This window comes from Xenopus tropicalis, chromosome 2 (genome assembly GCF_000004195.4).
Source record: "Xenopus tropicalis strain Nigerian chromosome 2, UCB_Xtro_10.0, whole genome shotgun sequence".
Lineage (NCBI taxonomy): Eukaryota > Metazoa > Chordata > Amphibia > Anura > Pipidae > Xenopus > Xenopus tropicalis.
In genome coordinates this window covers 144,863,513-144,882,342 of record NC_030678.2, presented here as the reverse complement: position 1 = coordinate 144,882,342, position 18,830 = coordinate 144,863,513, and the positions used below count along the sequence as shown (strand labels likewise).

At 40.1% G+C, this 18,830-nt stretch overlaps 1 protein-coding gene across 2 annotated transcripts in view; it reads left to right on the top strand.

Annotated features, from left to right (window-relative positions):
- The first annotated feature begins 9,566 nt into the window (after positions 1–9,566).
- pde1b (phosphodiesterase 1B) overlaps positions 9,567–18,830 on the top strand; it is a 183,168-nt gene continuing 173,904 nt past the window's right edge. The window contains exon 1 of one of the 2 annotated variants that reach the window (XM_018091030.2): positions 9,567–9,842. In XM_018091030.2, the coding sequence (XP_017946519.1) occupies positions 9,785–9,842 (58 nt within the window). In that variant the 5' untranslated portion in view covers positions 9,567–9,784. 2 annotated transcript variants of the gene reach the window in all.

The following is an 18,830-nucleotide window of genomic DNA, read 5'->3' as shown; positions in this document are numbered from 1 at the left end:
TAATCTGAAGGGGGGGCCTCTGGTGCGCTGGTTGTTTTTATGGGAAAAAAGAACACCCACTATCTGCCTATAATCCCCTCTAATGTACTTGTACAGAGTAATCATGTCCCCTCGCAAGCGCCTCTTTTCCAGAAAAAACAACCCCAACCATGACAGTCTAACCTCATAGCTTAAATCTTCCATCCCCTTTACCAGTTTAATGAATGTTTTATTGATTTTTTAGTAGAATTAAGATAGAGAACCAAAGTAAAGCAAGAGCCCTTATCTGGAATACCCTTGGTCCCAAGGATTCTGGATAATGGGTCCTGTACCTGTATTATATATTTGTCTGCAGAGAACACAGTGGAAGTTTTTTGACCATTTAGGTAGAACACTGATTAGCACTGTAGCCCCACTGAACAGGGATTTTAGGCTGATGCCACACTGGGTTAATTCTCTGCTTTAGTATAAAAGAGATATCATAGCAGGGATGAATCCACAACTGTCAGCTCCCATTTACTTGAAAGGGAAATGCCAAATAACGTTCACAACAATGAGGCCAAAGATAACTCCAAAAATGATTAGTAACAGATAATTTTATTGAAAGTTCAATTTTTCTCAGCCTTCTTTGTACTTTGTACAATAGATGTTCTGCAAAACATATAGGCATGGGGAATTTTGACCAGATACCTTTACAGTAACTTTAGATTTATTTGTGGAGAGAATGCACATAATAGCATAGCAACCAATTAAAACAGCTGACTAGTAAATGCTACCTGCTATGTAGTTGCTATGGATAACTAGTAGCAAACTTAGGGCCAATTATTACATTACCCTCCAAGGCCAATGTTTTTAAACATGTCTTTTTGTCTTTCACTTTTTCTGAAAGTGAAGGAGAGGAACCAACTGGAATAAAAGTACAACCTGATGCTTTTTATAGCTTTACAGACCTTCAGATGTTCAATATGTTCAAATCAACTTCTTTTGTTTTGTTTTATATACTGTAAAATATGTTGGTTTGTACTCGGAAAAGATGTATTTTTCTAACCCTATGCTGCCAGATCTAATCTGTTGTTGTTGTTTTTAGCACCTTCCTGGAGATATACGCAGTTGGCGTGACACAACAAAAGCATCAGGATAATGAGTTTGTGGTTCCATCTGCACTCGACAAAACACGTTTGCAAAAGAATAAGAACTAGACAATAAATTGTTACTGCAATAATGTCACTGCAATGCTCAGAATATATTATAATGGTAATAATGCAACTTAACAATGCATGAAATAGAGCAGAACCCTTACTCTGATCTGACAGCAGTTGGCCTTTCAGTATATTTGCTTGGGAATGGAGGCAGGATAAGAATAACGTGCCAATTTTTCAGCCCTCAATAGCGAAATCACAATGATATTTCTAAATTTGGCTTCCAGCCAGCAGATTCACTTATCTTGATGTACAACACTCATTGCTCACAGAGATCTATGGAAACAGCTTCTTTCATTTACACTGTGTGCCAAGCACCTCCACAAGATATATTGGAGTTACAAACACTCATGGTTCCGCTACATGAGACATGCAAATGTGATGGCTGAGGATCCTCTGAGTTATGTGGATTACTGAAGGAGAATGATAAGTGTACTACTTTTGACTTGACCTTGCTAATGTTTACAACACAAACCAACAATCAGTATTTTATCTGTATTTCATTGGTGAGCACCCTGTGCATTATTTTGAGGGGAGTCTTTGTGCAGCCAACTTTAAAGTGGGAGGGATACAATCATACTATAGCTAATTGGAACATCTGAATGTTCACATTTGATTAACTGCCAAAATTAAATTTCAATAACATCAGAATATATAAGCGAGATATGCCTCTATATGAATGTTTTTACACCCAGTTTTTTAGACTGTTCCTCTAAATATTCATTATTTTCTTTACAATTATTGCAGATTTTCAAGCGTGTCCACAAATATATTATATCCCTATATAACGCATATCCTACAACACTTCTAAGACATATTTAAATTACATATATATATATATATATATATATATAGAATAGAAAATAAAGAAGCCGCTCTCACAGGACTTATGTGAAAAAATAAAGATTCCTTTAATGAATGGTGGACTGACGTTTCGGCTGAACACCTCAGCCTTTCTCAAAGTGGCAATACAGAGTGAATTCAAACCATAAATACCCCTAGTGGCGGGAAAATACAGACAACAGATGTGCAAAGGTGACGTCACACTATACAATATACAAACACCCATTGTTATTATGTGGATTACATTAACATATGTATAAAGCGAAACTTATACAAGACAGCAACAGTGTTGAGATATTCAAGTTGAAACATATGAATAAAACATGATATCTGTAAAGGCTACAATGTAGCGCAGGAGGAGCTACCAGTCAGTCTCAACGGACAACACATATGGAGAGATACTAGACACACACAACGAAACACCAAGTAATAACTCCCATAAGTAATAAAGTGTATATATCGAGGAAACATAAACAACACAGAGAAAGAGAACCAAAGAAAAATAAAGCAGAGAGCACGAGTTGGTATGTTACTCACTTAGATTCTCGGGATGCTCACCGTCTGCTCCGGTGACAAGGACTCTAAATCTATCCAGGAGTTAAATTTGGATGCTGCACCCAGGCAGAATTTGTGCTTTACACGTGAGTGCCAGTGACTTCTATTCCTATATATATATATATATATATACTACTTTAATGTAGTCAGCCAACTTGCATATATTGCAATATAATGTAAAAATGTACAAACAATCCCTGTTTTGTTTAAAGGGGTCCGAAACGTTGGAACACATAAATGAATAATGTGTGTATTTATTTTTTGGGGTTTTTTTTGCACTTCCTTTATAAAATACATACTTTTTCTACTCAAATCCCCCATAGGCATATTCTAGTCTGTCAAGCTGCTGTCTAGTTCCTTAGCTCAGAGTACTGGCCTACCCTTCCCCATAACTGCTTAGCTCATTAATAGATCTTGAGTGTGTATGTGAGTGTGGAAAATAAAAGAGCTCCGCAATGGTACCAGAAGGTTATAGGGTCATGGAGCAAAAGTGTATAGAAACAAAAGCATTTATGTACGGCACAAGTTATACAGAGGTTCAGAGCATTTAACAGAGGAGTAATGTAAAAGTCATACCAACAATTCACAGTCATTTCAGCCAATAGTAAACAGTAAGCTTAGCATGTACAGTATTCTGAAGATGGCAAGGCAGGATAGTCAATATTAGATTGCACTTAAGAGACAGTGCATAAAAGGTGTTATTAAGACAAATATTATTTGCACAATGTCAGTTTGTCACTAGCTGCTTTGCAAAGATAGTTTGCAACCTTTATGCCCAATATATTAGCTAAGTGGATAATGCAGTTACTACATGTATTGGCACTCTGTATCTACGGCAAGAATTATGGTTTAGATGTGGTTCTCTATGTGGTTTTTATAGCCCCCTGCCTCTTGTAGATCTCAAATGACCTTTTGCATGATAGTTTATGGCCCAGCTCAGAACACACATAAGCATCAAGGACAAATTTCCCACTTTATTGTTAAGGACCCACCCAAGAATGGTACTAGATATTACCTAGTGATAACAAAGCTGAAAGTATTACAATTAAGTTAGAGCGGACAGACACGTCATTAACAACCTATAACTATATAAAGTGTTGTAAAGCATGAAAGCAGAATTATTAAATATGTACTTGATTCTTTCACTTACATTGACCAAACCCAACATTGATTTTCAAATATAAGTACTATATATACCTTATATTTTGGTATTCTCTACCAGTTATGGCTGCAACAACCCTGTATCAATAAAATCTAAGAGCTCAAACTATGCCACCATTATCTCTCTATCCTTTTTTCAGCTGATTTAATGAGCCCTGTAGCATCAGCTTCTATAAGAGATGTATGAAATAGTTCAGTTTGCCAGGTCATTGTTTGAGATTTACAAACACTCTCTACTTACTGGAATGGTTCCAATGGATTGGAAGAAGGCTGATATAATTCCAAAAGGAGAAGTCAACCTCAACTACTAAGTTGCTGTGAAGGACTATGGTGCACAAAGATAAATTAAAATATTAACAAAAAAATAAAATAAAATATTATTAGCTATGGATCTAGAAACATTGCCAAGTGTTTACAAGTTAAAGTTAATGCAAAATTTTAGTGCCAGTGTTAGGCACCCCCCAGTAAATATAATCACGTCCCTGATACCCAAGACCATTCACTGAAAACTGTGGCGGCTCGGCTACTTTGAGTCACAATCTTCTTCCTGTCCTTCTTCTCACCAGGTGCAGAGTGAAAAAATAAATTTGCCTCAAGAAGGCAACTTTTTAATCTATTGTGAATGCAGTTGCTTGGAGCAAGAGCATGGTAGAAGTAGGTCATGATGTGGAGCTTGTAGAGGTGTAACCCTAGCTGGGGCAATTTTCAGCAAACAGGAGCACCGGACTGGGAAAAGCGAGTGATCATACCTTTTCCTTATCCTTTAATTCTGCTATTTAGAAGGTCATTAAATGTCACACATTTCAAAACAGATTTCACTTACAATTCGCTCTGACAATATTAATAAATTAAGGGGTATGGTTCAATTTTGTTAGCCTTCCTTCTTGTTAGTTTAGGGAAAACAAGTCTTCTTTCATTATAAGCATTGCAAGAGAAAATAAATGATAAGCATACATAAGGGAAATGCAAGGTTTGGTTACAAACACAGTAAATTTGTGGAAGGGTGATGAATGGTCAGATGTACTAAAAACGTTGATCTGTACACATCTGCTGGCCCTATGATATACCAGCAATGTATTCTGTGCAAGTGCATACATTATAAAAACCTGGGTTTTTAGTTTCAAGGTTAGGATCATATAATTGACAAGCTACTATGCCACATCAAGGTAAACCCCATATGGTGGGTCTAACTATTTATCTGGTCATATTTCTCATAGGCTGGCCCCTCCCTGCTTGGTTGCATTTCTTGGGAAAATATTGGTCTCATAGGCTGATCCTCCCCCTTATGTAGTAACTTGTGCCCCTGCACCTTTATCCCAAGTAAGATATCCTTTCTATTAGCCAGTGAATTAATGCAATTTGTCCGTTCATATGTTTGTGTCCATATCTTGTAATGTCCAAAATATCAGACAGCAAAGGATATGTCTGTGTGTGTATATATTCTCTATATACTGTGGCTTGGCTTAAATAGGAGACTTCAGATCTCTGCCAGAAGTGTAAGAGATATGAGATCTGACAAAGGCCCAGTGAGATGAAATACATGTGCTCTACAGGAATTTCTAAATTATTTATTAAATGTTAAATTCCCAATGCACTTGCACTATTTTCGGATACATATATCCTTCACCATACCAATTATTTCTTCCAGAAAACCCAATGGAAATGCACACTTTTCAAATATCTTCATCCTGTGAAAGAGAAACAGATGAATATTTACTGGTACTCTCACAACATCCTTTCTAATATAGCAGCCAAGCCTGGAGATATGTATGGCAAGCAGCAGTGCATTCAACTGTTATCATTAGAGATTGATTTTCTGATGAGAATCTTACAAAAAAATGTTTATTCTCCCAGAAGATCAAGAAAAGCAATGTAACGTCTGCTAAATAGATAGAGATTTTTATTAAACCTATAAATGGATGTACTCTACTGTGTCTACTTTCTAACCATGCATGCAACTGGGATGTCAGGCTCTGGAAACTGAGTTTAGATTAGTCCAGGTAAGGCAGAACAATCTACTAGCAAGAGAGAATGAGCAATACATTGGCTTTCATTTTATATATGTGAGCCTAGTAAGGCAATGGGGTATATAATGGCCCGAGCACATGTGAGCAGGCCCGGAGAAGGGTGGTGGGTAGGTAGCGGGGTGCACTGGGCCCCTCTTGTGGTGTTGTTATGCAGTTAATATCACTTAATCAATTTAGATAAGGACAGGGATACTCTCATAGACTCATGTCTTTATCTCCCCCTCTTCTAATTTACTATATATTCCTTGTAAAGCACTGTGTAAAGTACATTTGTGTATAATAAAATAAAGCTCTAAATCTGGCCTAACTTGGACATATTCTTCAAACCATAAGGTCACTATCACACTGAACACTATGAACAAGTGTACACAAGACTCCCCCTATTTTGACTGATCAAGCTTCACTGCACCAGAGCTGATCAGACAAAACTATACCCACCGATGACCTGGCTCATAAATCCATGACCCCCTCATCAGAATATTCACAGTTCTGGCATGTTATACTGATTTCAACACTGTACATCATCGCTAATATGAAGGCCTGGCTGGCAATTTGTGGATTCTGGCAAATGCCAGAGGGGCTGCTGTAAGATGCCAGAGACAATCACTATTTATTGGGCTGGTGGGGGCTGTTTGGGCCTCTGTGTACTTGAAACACCAGTCAAGACCTACTAATATTCTTCGACAATATACTACAATCAGAGTCATTAAAGGTGACCTGTCACCTTAAGAAATAATTCCAAATTGTTTTCTATTGTGTTTGTCAAGTAAAATAAACTTCACTTACACTACATAAATGATTTTAATCTTATTTTCTTTAGCCTTGGAATTCACAATTGCAGCAAGAAGAGTGTCACCATTTTGTGGACACTGTTATTAAGGCAAGCTTTGTATCTTGCCAAAATCTTGTTTCTGTGCCAGTATGGGGGGACCTAATGCTCATGCCTATGCATTGGTTGCAAAATTAGATGGTGAGGAGGGAGGGGGAATGTGAGCAACATCTAAGTTCTGAATTGAAAGTGCCTTAGGCATAGAGGCGGTGCAGGCAATATATGATTGACAGCTGGGATTTTTAAATGCTTTTATATTGGGCATGGATGTGTTAATAAAAAAATATGAGTTTGGTTTTCATGTTTAATTTGAAAAGGACTTTTATTATACAGCTTTTTATGCCTGGATGACAGGTCCACTTTAAGGTCTCTTCTTCTGCCCATGGAAGCCGCGTTCATATGTACCTGTTACAGGTGTTCCCTTGTGCCCACACACAGTAATATATTCATGGATAAGCAGAAAATGTTATATGTTCACAAAGGGACTAAATTGCACTGGTGCAGTTACCAATGGCAACCAAGCAGCAATTAATTCTGATATGAGTGTAGCAATTTAGAAAATGTAGCATCAATGTTAGTAAAGGAAAGCATTCACAAAGGGTACACATCCTGTAAGGCATTCCAGTGTGCTATTGTATTGACTGAAGTGCCTTCTTTATTGTTGCAGTAATACCACTTCTAGCTCAACATGCTTATGTGGATATTCAGTTGTACACATAGAATATATGATTTCTGATATTGTCTCCACAGTGTTTTTCTTACAATCATAAGAATAAGAAATATATTTATGGAGACCATAATGGGGATCCCACTGCCCCAAGCCTACTTAGGGTGGCAATATGGTTGTAGACCATAAACACATGTAACTGAATAAAACGTAGTAATGATAAGCAGGCGAGAACATTTCCCACCCGCACCTGACCTTAACCCACTGCTTGCCAAATAGAGATGTAGCGAACTGTTCGCCACGTTTTTTTTTTGCGCCTCGTTTTTTTGCCTCGGTTTTTTCCCTTCGGTTTTTCGCCTTTGTGTATACATAGGAATAGCTTGCGGTTTTTTTTGGCGTTATTTTTTGATGTTTTTTTGGCGTTTTTTTTACAAAGTATTTTTCAGAGAAATTTTTTCCCTTGATCCCCCTCCTGCATGCCACTGTCCAGGTCGTGGCACCCTTTAAACAACTTTAAAATCAGTTTTCTGGCCAGAAATGGCTTTTCTAGGTTTTAAAGTTCGCCTTCCCATTGAAGACTATGGGGTTCGCAAAGTTCGCGAATATTCGCGAGTTTTGGCGAAAGTCCGCGAACGGGTTCGCGAACATTTTTGGCGATGTTCGCTACATCCCTATTGCCAAACTGATTGCTACCCCTTCTCCAAAGACCAGGTGGTTAGGGCTATTGTGGAGATGTCCCCAGCCCCCAGCATGAGAGGGGTTTTTTTGAGTGCATCACAAATATCACCAAAGTGCCTGTTTAAATAAGAGCAACTAGCTCTCTGAACCCATGATTGAGCCCCAACCTTCCCCATTCATCACTAGCCTATAGCTGAAAGGTATAGCAATCAGTCCTACATGTGGATAGCCACACTCTCCTAATTGGGCTAATGGCCAGAACAAAAGCATCTGATAGGAAGTAAAAAAGAAGCTACCACCAGGGGCAGCAAAAAGACGCTCCTGGTAACTTTAAGAGCCGAATTTCCTGTTTTCCGGAAATTCGGCTCTTCTAGTGCAGAGAGGAGCGGGGTGGGGGTGGGGGGGCGGCATTCAGGAGCCGCCTCAGGTGGCGATATGTCCATAATTGCCCCTGGCTACCACTCCTACCATGTCAACTCTACCCTGCAGGGCTAGCTAGAGAGCAGCTTCTAGCTCCAACACGGATTTGCAGAGGGATTATTATCCCGGGTAGAATACTGCCCAGAGTAGGGTTACCAGTGTACAGACCATAGGGTAGTTGATCGCCTGGGTTCCACTGGAAGCGCATAACCTGAAAGCTGGGGGTAACCAACCGATTGTGCCCTGAAGGGAGAGAGCCATTGTAACAATATGTTGTGAGTACTGCCTGACCTGTGAGATGCTACTAACTGCCTATATTGTAATTGTTATTATTCCCAAGTGGCTCTATAAATAAACAGTTCAACGTTAAGAACCACTGGTGCCCATTTCTTGAGAGATACAGTAACACAACTACTCCAACTCAAGGGAGGGCTCACACCTAAGGGCTCTGGCACACGGGGGAGATTAGTCGCCCGCGATAAAACTCCCTGTTCGCGGGCGACTAATCTCCCCAAGTTGCCTACCCCTGCCATCCCACCGGCGAACATGTAAGTCGCCGGCGGGATGGCAGACGCGGCGGGGCAATTTCAGGGAATCGCCGAAAAAGACTCGTGAGTCTTTTTCGGCGATTTGCGCGAAATCGCGCCGCCGCGTCTGCCATCCCGCCGGCGACTTACATGTTCGCCAGTGGGATGGCAGGGGTAGGCAACTCGGGGAGATTAGTCGCCCGCGAACAGGGAGTTTTATCGCGGGCGACTAATCTCCCCCGTGTGCCAGAGCCCTAAGGGAATAAGTCTCATCCTGGGTGATATAGGGTGTGGTTTGTGGTAAAAAGTGGAAGCTAATTTACCATAAGATTACAGCAGTAAAAGACAATTGTGATTTAATTAGCCACATTTGGTAAATGTAAATAACTGGAGAAGCTGAAGTAAAGTTGTAGGTGTAAGTGCCCATCTCAGAGCAAATGCACATGAGGCAGAATGTTGCACAGAGCAGCTCAGAGTATGGCCCCTCTGCCTCCCTGTGCCCCTCCTTTCCCAGGTACCCCTGCCCCCTGGCACATACCCTCAGGTGGGTCTCAGCTTTCCCCTCTCCCGCCAGTATTTTGCCTTTCTCCCCATCCTGCTCCTTCCCCAGCTGTTTCCCCCCCCCGTCTCTCCTGCTCAGCCCCCTCCCCCCAACCCCAGTAATGTGAATGTGGTGCTGGCTGCAGGCAGATGCAGCCGCTATCCGGGGGAAGCAGGTCACATACCGACAGGCTGCCGCACTGACACCTCACCGGGCAATCACACTGGGACTCCGGGAGCAGAGCAGGAACCTCCCGGTCATCAGGGGCCGCGGCGGACTCTGGGGACACTGAATTTGCTTTTCCCCGGGGACCTTCGAGCAGCGAGAGAGAGAGAGAGAGGGGACCCCCCAAGTCAAAATGTCATTGTCAACTACGCGACGGCTCCAGCGCGGAACTCCTCTGCCGCTACACCCAGGTACTGTACCTGTTACCTGTGGGCTTGTCCCGCTAGGCACACACAGCTGCAACTTCACCTGCCCTTACTGTAATCGCACATAGTGGCAGGCTGTGTCCCTACATTGCTGGTGGGCATCCAACCAGTGCCTGTAGCTTTGCCCATGCATGATGTATTCAGTCACAATGTGCATTGTGTATACCCAATGTTAAGCACAGATACACACACATACTCACAGATACTTTATTGCCAGTGTGTGTGTGTGTGTGTGTGTGTGTACCCTTGTGCCAAACAATATGCCAGCTTGTAGGGATGTGCCACCCTGGCTGGGTTTATTATGCACACAGTGTATGAGTTGCAGTCTCTGAGGGATGAACTCATCTGAATGAATATGGAATGTCATATGTGGAATCTTCTAACAGACGTGAGGAACACAATGCTAATATTGGGCAGATTGGACATCACTGCAACATGTTTATTTTACAGTAGTTGAGGATTAATGTTCCAGTCAAACCCTTATATGAGCATCACTAGTTATTCATTGGCAACTATTGTTCCATTAGAAGTCTCATTCCAAAGACACAAATAGATACACTTGTTGTTAAAAGGTTATTTTACTGTGTTTACAGGTTGTGTGACTCAGTAACAACAGCAACACAATGCAGAAAGCCAGATCTAGGTCACTATCCCCACAGCCAAATTATGATTAGATTTGGAATTCAGGAGATGTATTATTGGCACCCTTCTTACATATAACTTACCCAGAGAAGCCTCTGCCGCAAATGCATTCGCCATACTTTGATATGTTAAAACTGGAAACTAGATGTGATCTAAACATAAACATTTAGCTGAGCAGCTTCACTTCCCAGAGCTACAGAGCAGGGATGCCCCTGTCACACTGCATTCTTCACAGTTGTCCCTAACTCTACTGTTAGCTGCTCGAGAGCTGTGATCCCTTATTACATACATGCCAACATTGCCCTTTAAAAGGACATTCATGAACTGTGCCTTGAGTTATTCAGTTGATGGTGTCACTTGTTTTCTAAAGGAATGTGAGTCTGGAAATGTCACGTTTTTTGTAAGCTGTTTTTTTTTAGTATGTAAGCTCTATGGCGGGGTTTCCTTCCCCTTGTCTCTTTGACACTTGACGCTCTTAATCTTTAATGGAACTGTGCTTTGCGGTTATTTGTATTTATTACTGTATTAGCCCATTTGTTCTATTAATTTATTGTTCTGCCATACAGTGCATATATAGCACATAAACACATATTTATATGTCCACATGCATGCTGGTGTTGTCTTTTGTTTATTTATATATAAATATATATATATTAATGTGCCACCTAATATATTGACTTAATATAAATTAAAACATTAGGTGGGGGTAATTGATCAAAAATGGAGTTTGAATTTTTTTATCACAATTTTAATTTTTGTGCGCTAAAATTTGAATTATGGTTTAAAATGTCTGATAATTTTTAAGTTCAAAAAAACCCAACACTCAAATGTAAAACTTCGACATCTAGAAGCTTACCAGTTTATGTAAAAGTCAATGAGAGTTGTCCTTGCAAAGCCAAGCCATATTTTCAATTTTTCATATTTTTAAAGCAAGCAATCAATTTTTTTTTTAAATGTGATTTGTGGGGATTTAGCTGGTAGCAGCAGGTAGCGGATGGGAATCTGGGCTTCACAGAGAAGATAGAAGCACTTTGGTTTGCAACAAAAATTATCAGGCTCCTGTATGTGCTTTATTTTCTACAGAAAAATAACATATAACACAGCTTTGTGTTTGAAAGGAAAAAATTCAACAAAATAAAGTATTACCAGAGGGTAGTTTCAATGAAGAGTATAACACAATCCACACTGCTAGGCAGTTCCAGAATCAGGGGACTTTCAGCTCAGTCTCCCCTCACAGTCTCTCTAAGTTACTGAACTCCTGCTCCACACCCAAGCTCACCTTAAGTGCTTCATGTGTTGCCTAATTGGCTTCAGTATTCTCTAGCCATGCTCCAGGGCACTAGCCTATCTTGCCCTGGAGATTTAAAGGAGCCACTACCTCAGCCTGGGTGCTATATATCTGCCATCAAACAGACAATTCCCACAGAGACAATCCTTTTTTGTCACAGAGTTTATTCAAATTAGAAAAATACTCTCAAATTCACAAACTTGAAAACTGACTTGACAATTGAGTACTTAGGGCATGGTCGGACTAGGCTGCCAGGGCACCGGGAAAAAACCCGGAAGGCTACCCCGTAGGGTGCTCCCTCAAGCTGCCGGGCTCTCTCTCCCAACAATCTAAAGGTAAATTTAATTTAAGTGCGCATGGGGTGGCGGACGTACTAAGGGTGCATAACCCCCTTAGCGCTCATGTAGATAACACGTTTGTCTGGCTGCATTCTGCAACTCGCGGCACATTCTAACTTGTGCCTCTCAACAATGTGCCTTTCCACATTCCCATGAATACAGTGCTGTCATACACAGGCATTGATGCATTCATGGAGGCGGCCACAACACAGACCTGCGGCAGTTCAACTTAATAAGCAGCAGGCATGGCACAAAGTAGAAAAAAATAGCAGCTTGCACCTTGTCATCCACTTTGTAAATTACCCCTATTGTTTTGTTTAAGGTAGATGGATATTGGCTTTAATTGGTGAGGAAATGAGAAATATAGCAGGAAAATATGTGTGAATCTGTTTAGCTTATGATATGCAGCAACAAAGATTATTGTGTTCAGAGTCATGAAGAACTACAGGGAAGGTCTGGGTGCATTAGAATTGATGTTTCCCATCAGTACTGTTTAGGTGGAGTCTTTTTATCCTGCCTTGTTTGTGAGACATTGGCTCTGATCTTGCCACTCTGTATCTAAAATCCCTGCCTTAAAACAAGAGAAGGTTTCTGTTATTGACCAGAGAGCAAATTGAAATGGTCACAAGTACCAGCATTTGTTCCTCCATGGAAGCACAACTTCTCAGAGAAAAATATAGCTGCAGTAGCAAGAAAGGGAAAGTTGTGCTCACCACTGAATTTTAAACCATTATGCAATGAGGCTGGGACCATAAAATTCATATTAAAACAAAACAGGCATTGTTTGTCCATATATTGCAATATATTCAAGATGGCCAACTACGTCAAAGTCATCTCTGGTCTGGCCAGTCCTACAATCACTTTCATCTGATTCATTAAGAATTCTACTGCTTTATCATACTTTTTATAAAGTTACCTGCAACTTGCTTGCTTTCAAGTTTAAAATTCCCAAAACATATAACATGGCCAAAATAATCCAGACACTCGTTCTTAAAGCAAATGGCCTCAGATAAAAACCCTGTGTTCTTAAATGTATCAGGAACCAATATCAGCACAAGAACTATTCACCCAGTGGATGGCTTTCTGTGGTGAACAACTGGATGCAAACCTTAAATCACCCTACATGCATCATTTTGTGTGAAGGTTGCTGCCATTAGAGTTCTACAGTGATGAATTAAGACTCACCAGCTGTCAGTCAGATGGATTTGTCTGGATTTATTGAATGCCAGGAGTCAGTTTCCGGCTCTCAAAATGCCGAAATCAAAGATTAATTGAGAAGGAATACATACCTCCCAACTGTCTCGATTTTAACGGCTCAGCCCACAGTCCAAGATTCTTATTGAAAAAGTCCCTCATTTCCTTTTGATTTCCTGAACTGAAGGCCAAAAAAGATACAACATTTCTCAAACTTAATCAGATAAGTAGGCTTTTGGCAGAGAGCCCAGAATACTCAACACCTGCACTGAGGTACAATTGTAACTAATAAGATAAACAGGTCTCTTAGAGGACTGAGACTTGCATCTGAAAAGGGCAATTTCACCATCATTAGCAAAACTGTAAAAACACATAAAACAAGAACCCAAACCCCCAGAAATGTGTTCAAACTTTATATAACCTGCCAAATTTTGTAACATGGGAGTGGTACTTAGGGGGCGTGGTCAGAAAAATGGGTGTGGTCAAACATTTCACTGTGCTACACACAGCATTTCTTTTTGTCCCTCTTTGTGTTTTTCCAATGTTGGGAGGTATGGGAATAATGGGCTGGTGCTGTTTATGGTTTGGGGCAGGAACATAGATTCCAGTCACAGCAAGCTGTGCATAATGATGTTCTGTGTGCAACAATTTTGGTAAGGCCCTTTTCTGGTTTAATGAGACAGGAATAAAAGAACTACTGGTCACAGAGGCCTGATTGCCCAATGTCAAAGGCCAACTTCACTAATGTTCTTGTTGTTAAATGTGAGCAATCCCACCAACACTGTTACACATCTAGCAGAATCCTTTCCAGAAAGTTAGGGGTTAGGGTTATAGAAGCAAAATGGAGACCAACTTTATATTAATACTCTTGGATTCAGAACAGGATGATAAAGCGGCAGGAGTCCAGACATGTGCATGAAATAAGTGGCATGAGGACTTCCTACTTTACCGCTGCAGGTAAAGCAAAAGTGATACTCTCTCTATAAAACACAGCTATAATGGTCCCTAGTGCAGAATGCAATTGGAAATGTAATTTTTTGGGGTTCAGTTGTGTCTGGTGAAACCTTCCACAATGATTTTTCCTTTTTCTATACTCGTTGGGTGAGATACTTATTTCCTTTAGTGCATACTCCTTACATTTTACCAGGGTGACTGTTATGTATCTGAAACCTGGGTCAGTGTCAGTCTTGTCAGTACATTCTCTGCTCTTTATGATAATACCACAACTTGATCTCTAAATCAGTGATTAAAAGTAAATGGGCACCCCTGTAAAAGACTGCACTAAAGCACAGCTTATACACCAGCTTGGCTCCATTGATCCTTGGAACGCGGGACTGCTTAGTGTCTGCTGCAGCTCTGCAGGGTTTATGCATAGGAAATATAAACCCTTAAAACAAATGAATGTAAAATTGCTTAGAGAGCTCTTGTAAGCACATTTGCAATTTACATTCGTTATATTTTTTTCTCTTTTTTTTCAGATATTAGTAGCTCTGCTTAGAAAACTGAAGTTAGTGAGCAGAGAAGCAGAAAAGGGTCATCTGGCTTCATATGTGAAGTGCTCGATCTGGTTACTGTATTATACAAAATGGTACAGAGCCAAAAGCTAACTCTTTGGCAATAATAATATGATACACAATTTAGGTGCCAAATGGCACATCACAAATGTTATTGCAGAAACTGAGCAAGGTCTATCATGTTTATAGCTTAAGAGCTAGAGTTTTGACTTCAGTAAGTAAGTTCAAGCATTATTCCAAGAGTTACATTAGCAAGTCTTGTTATACTGGAGACATATTCTGTTCGTATTCTAGTTACTGCTAATAGTTTAGAGGGGAACTCCATCCAAACACAACTATTTTACTGCCAATAGATTTGCCGCATTAGTGCCACCAAGAAGGCTATATTTATTCTGCAGAAAGCATTGCCATAACCGAGTAAGAGCCATTTTAGCTTGGTCTTCCTAGTTTTCCTGCTGCAGCTCTAGCTGTTGGGAGCTCAGATTACACATTCCTAAGGAAGGGGAGAGTGAGTTTTATAAATTCTTATGGGAGTGGGGAGCAGTATAAGGGAGAGAGGAGAGTGCTGCGCAGACTCTGGCCCTCAGGAATTAAGGATTTTTCTGAGAGAGGAAGTGGCTGTATTTACATAGACCTTTCTGATAAAGCTTACTTAGTTTTTACCTTTCCTTCTCTTTTAAACTTTTTGAAAAGTAAAAATTGCAATTTTGCAATATACATCAATTAAAAAAGATGCAGCCTTTTCATGATTTGTAATGTAATAATATGGTTTGGCCCTCTGTTCTCTTGCTGGTCTGTCTGACTATTTTGAGCCTAAAAAAAGAGAAAAATGTAACAGTAGTCTACTGTCCTCAGCCTGCATCCTCCAAATCCACACACTTTAGTTCCTCCTCTTTTGCCAGGATTTCAAATGATGTAAAAAGAGAAGAACTGGATTTCAGCATATAATTGGTATTTATTCATACATTTTGAAGGAACAGGTTCAGTTATAGGTATATTAGGGGGGTCTGTGTTGTTTGGAAGTCTGAATTCCCCTTTAATAGTCCATTTTTTAGTTCAGTACTTTCTCTAAGCAAATCTGCACTTCTTAGCATGTTGATCTAGGGACTGGTCCAAAACAGGAGGAATCAAACCTCAGAAGCACACCACAAGGAAGGTATTTGAGCGGGCTGTTTAAACATGTAATTGTGACAAAAGGCCATTTTGATTCCATACAGTACTTGCATGCACTAATGCTTATTGCTGGTGAGTTCTAGCTTGTGTTTGTAGAGAGTCTGTGTAACAAAGTCACGGGGCTCAGACTGACCTTTAGGCGACGCTAGTCTATTGCTTTGTACCTCATGTGTGGGCCAGCTACCTAGTTTGAGAACCTCTGCTTTAGATAGTATATTTTGTCATTATAGATACACTGTTTATAATAGTGACCCATGTGGGCCACCTGGTGCTAATTCCTTGCAGCTCTAGGAATTGCAGAATCTTTAGGAAGCATTTGGGGGTTCGGCCAAATCCAAAAAAGTGGATTCGGTGCATCCCTAGTAAATATGTACAGTATAGGCTTAGAAAAGTTATTATGTCCCTTTAAAGAGAGGTCTAGATGCCTTACTGCAGGGATCCCCAACCTTTTTGACTCGTGAGCCACAGCCATGTGTTCAGGATGCTAAATAAAGGCTGTGATTGTCTATTTGGTAGCCCCATGTGGACTATTGACATACAGGAGGCTCTGCTTGTAGTAAAACTGTGTCTCTGTGCTTCCCCAAGCCAGAAATTTTAAAATGGGCACCTACGTCAAGGACACTGAAGCAACATCAAAGGGAGAGGTGAGCAACATGTTGCCCAGGAGCCACTAGAGTTTACTAGACAATCATGAAGCGCATTATTGATGGTGTTTATGTTTTCAAAAACCACTTGATAGAATTGCTGACTGTTGAGGGAATAGAATGTATTTTAATTGCAGCCTTTTTTTCCTTGACATGTTTGTACACATTCCAGATCCCAGTGGTCACATCCTCAAACGCACATATACACATGTACAAATACTGTTTAACACCATTACCAAACCACTTTGTAATGAGTTAATTAAAAAGAAAGAAAAATATGAAATAGAACATAAAACACACCTTTTACTTAGCTGAGAAATCATTGTTGAATGGGAAAATTTATGTTACATCTTTAAATATAGAGTATAAAAAAGTTGTGCTGCTGAGCAGTTCTCCAGTATTATGGAATGCTGCAATGTCATTTGTCAACTACAGTGAGTAGCCAGGCATTTAACCTGCAGTGCCCAGAAAACCAATCAGGTTGGCAGGAAAAGCCCAAGCTTAGTACCGCTGAAAGCTCCTAGGTTTATATTTCTGGATTTGCAACAGTGTGCTGCACAGATGGGCAGGCCTGTGTCTGAGGTGCATGAAGCTGAAGCTCATGAAACCCTGATGTATATGATTTGTCCTTAGCCGCAATATACTGAAATTATCTGATACTAGGTAATGACACATCTTCATTGGTCAGGTCTGTGATTTTAGGGTAAGCAGATACAAGACTGAAGCTCGGCACTTACGAAAACCCCAAGGTATAGATTTTGTTGAATGTGCTTGTACCCCATGGAATTTTAAATCAAATTGGTCAGATAGACCAATTGTTTTTTTGTTTTGTGTGCAAGATGTAGTTGTTAATCTTCTCTTGGATTGGAAGATGGTCTCTGAATAGGTTTGTTGCTCAAATGCAGCAAAATAAGATAGGGCCCTGAAATAAACAGGGCCATTGCACATGGGGGCTGGATATTATTTGCACAAGCAGAAGTTGCTGACCTCATCAAGAAGGAGAGAATGGTGCCTGAGAAGTTTCATTGCACTTGGTCATACTGTGTAGGTCGATTCTTGCCGAAACTAAATGAAATGCCCTGCAATGTGCCAGATGGACAGTTGCCAATAAAAAATATAGACCTGCACTCGCTGGTTGTCTGGGAAATTGGAGGAGGATTGGAGGGGTAAAGTCACAGGCAAAAAGCTCATGTGATAATTGCTTTGTCTATTGTCATTAGATGGCAATCCTAATTACACCCGGAATGCCAAATAGTATTAATCCCAAGATTTTATCATTGTGCACAAATATAGCACTGATTTTCACTTTGCAAATATTAATACTCAATTTGTGAAATCAGTTTAGCTAATATTTATTCCGCCACCAAAGTTTTGGCGTTACTCATAAAAATTCACAATTTGCAAATATGCCATATTTTCTTGTCCAGCTTTATAAATATAAACCCAGGCTGGGCAAATATGTTCACTGTGCAAAAAATTCTGCCCTTCACAACAGCAGGGGGCTGCTGGGAACATCGCTTGCTGGACATATATATTCTATGTACACAGTGGCACACAAGTACATTTGGGGTGCTGGTCAGCTGCAGTTAAAAATATACTCCCAGAATCCTGCAAAGGATACATTTAACTAGTTAGTCAATATTTCTAATTTATAATGCAAATATTAATTGATATTTCATCAGTGTGCGTACAAAAGTCGAATTATGCCCATGCTCAAGTTCATGGGTTAACATGCAAAGAGAAAATAATCTGCCATTGAGATACTGATGCCTTTATTTACAAAACTCAAGAATGATATAACCCAGAGCTGACATTCACAATGAGATCAGTCTATAAATAATAAGAAGTTACACCCGAAGAGACACAATGGCTGTGTGCTATAAGTGTTATATACACAATCCGGCATTACTCATTATCTGTTAGATATTAAATACGTGGATTTGCTGCTGATGCACCAACTACCTTTGGAGGAAGCACTTTTCCTTGTTACTTACTGATAGAAATTTGCAGAGTAAAATGTAAATGCAATAGACATCCGGCAACCCAATGCTAAATGGCTGAAAGCATGGGTTTTCAGAGGAGGGGGGTTGCCTAGCAATTTACTAGCAGTCACATTGTGAGACTTCTGTACATGTGTATCTAATATGTACAAGGTACATACATTTGATATGGGCAACATT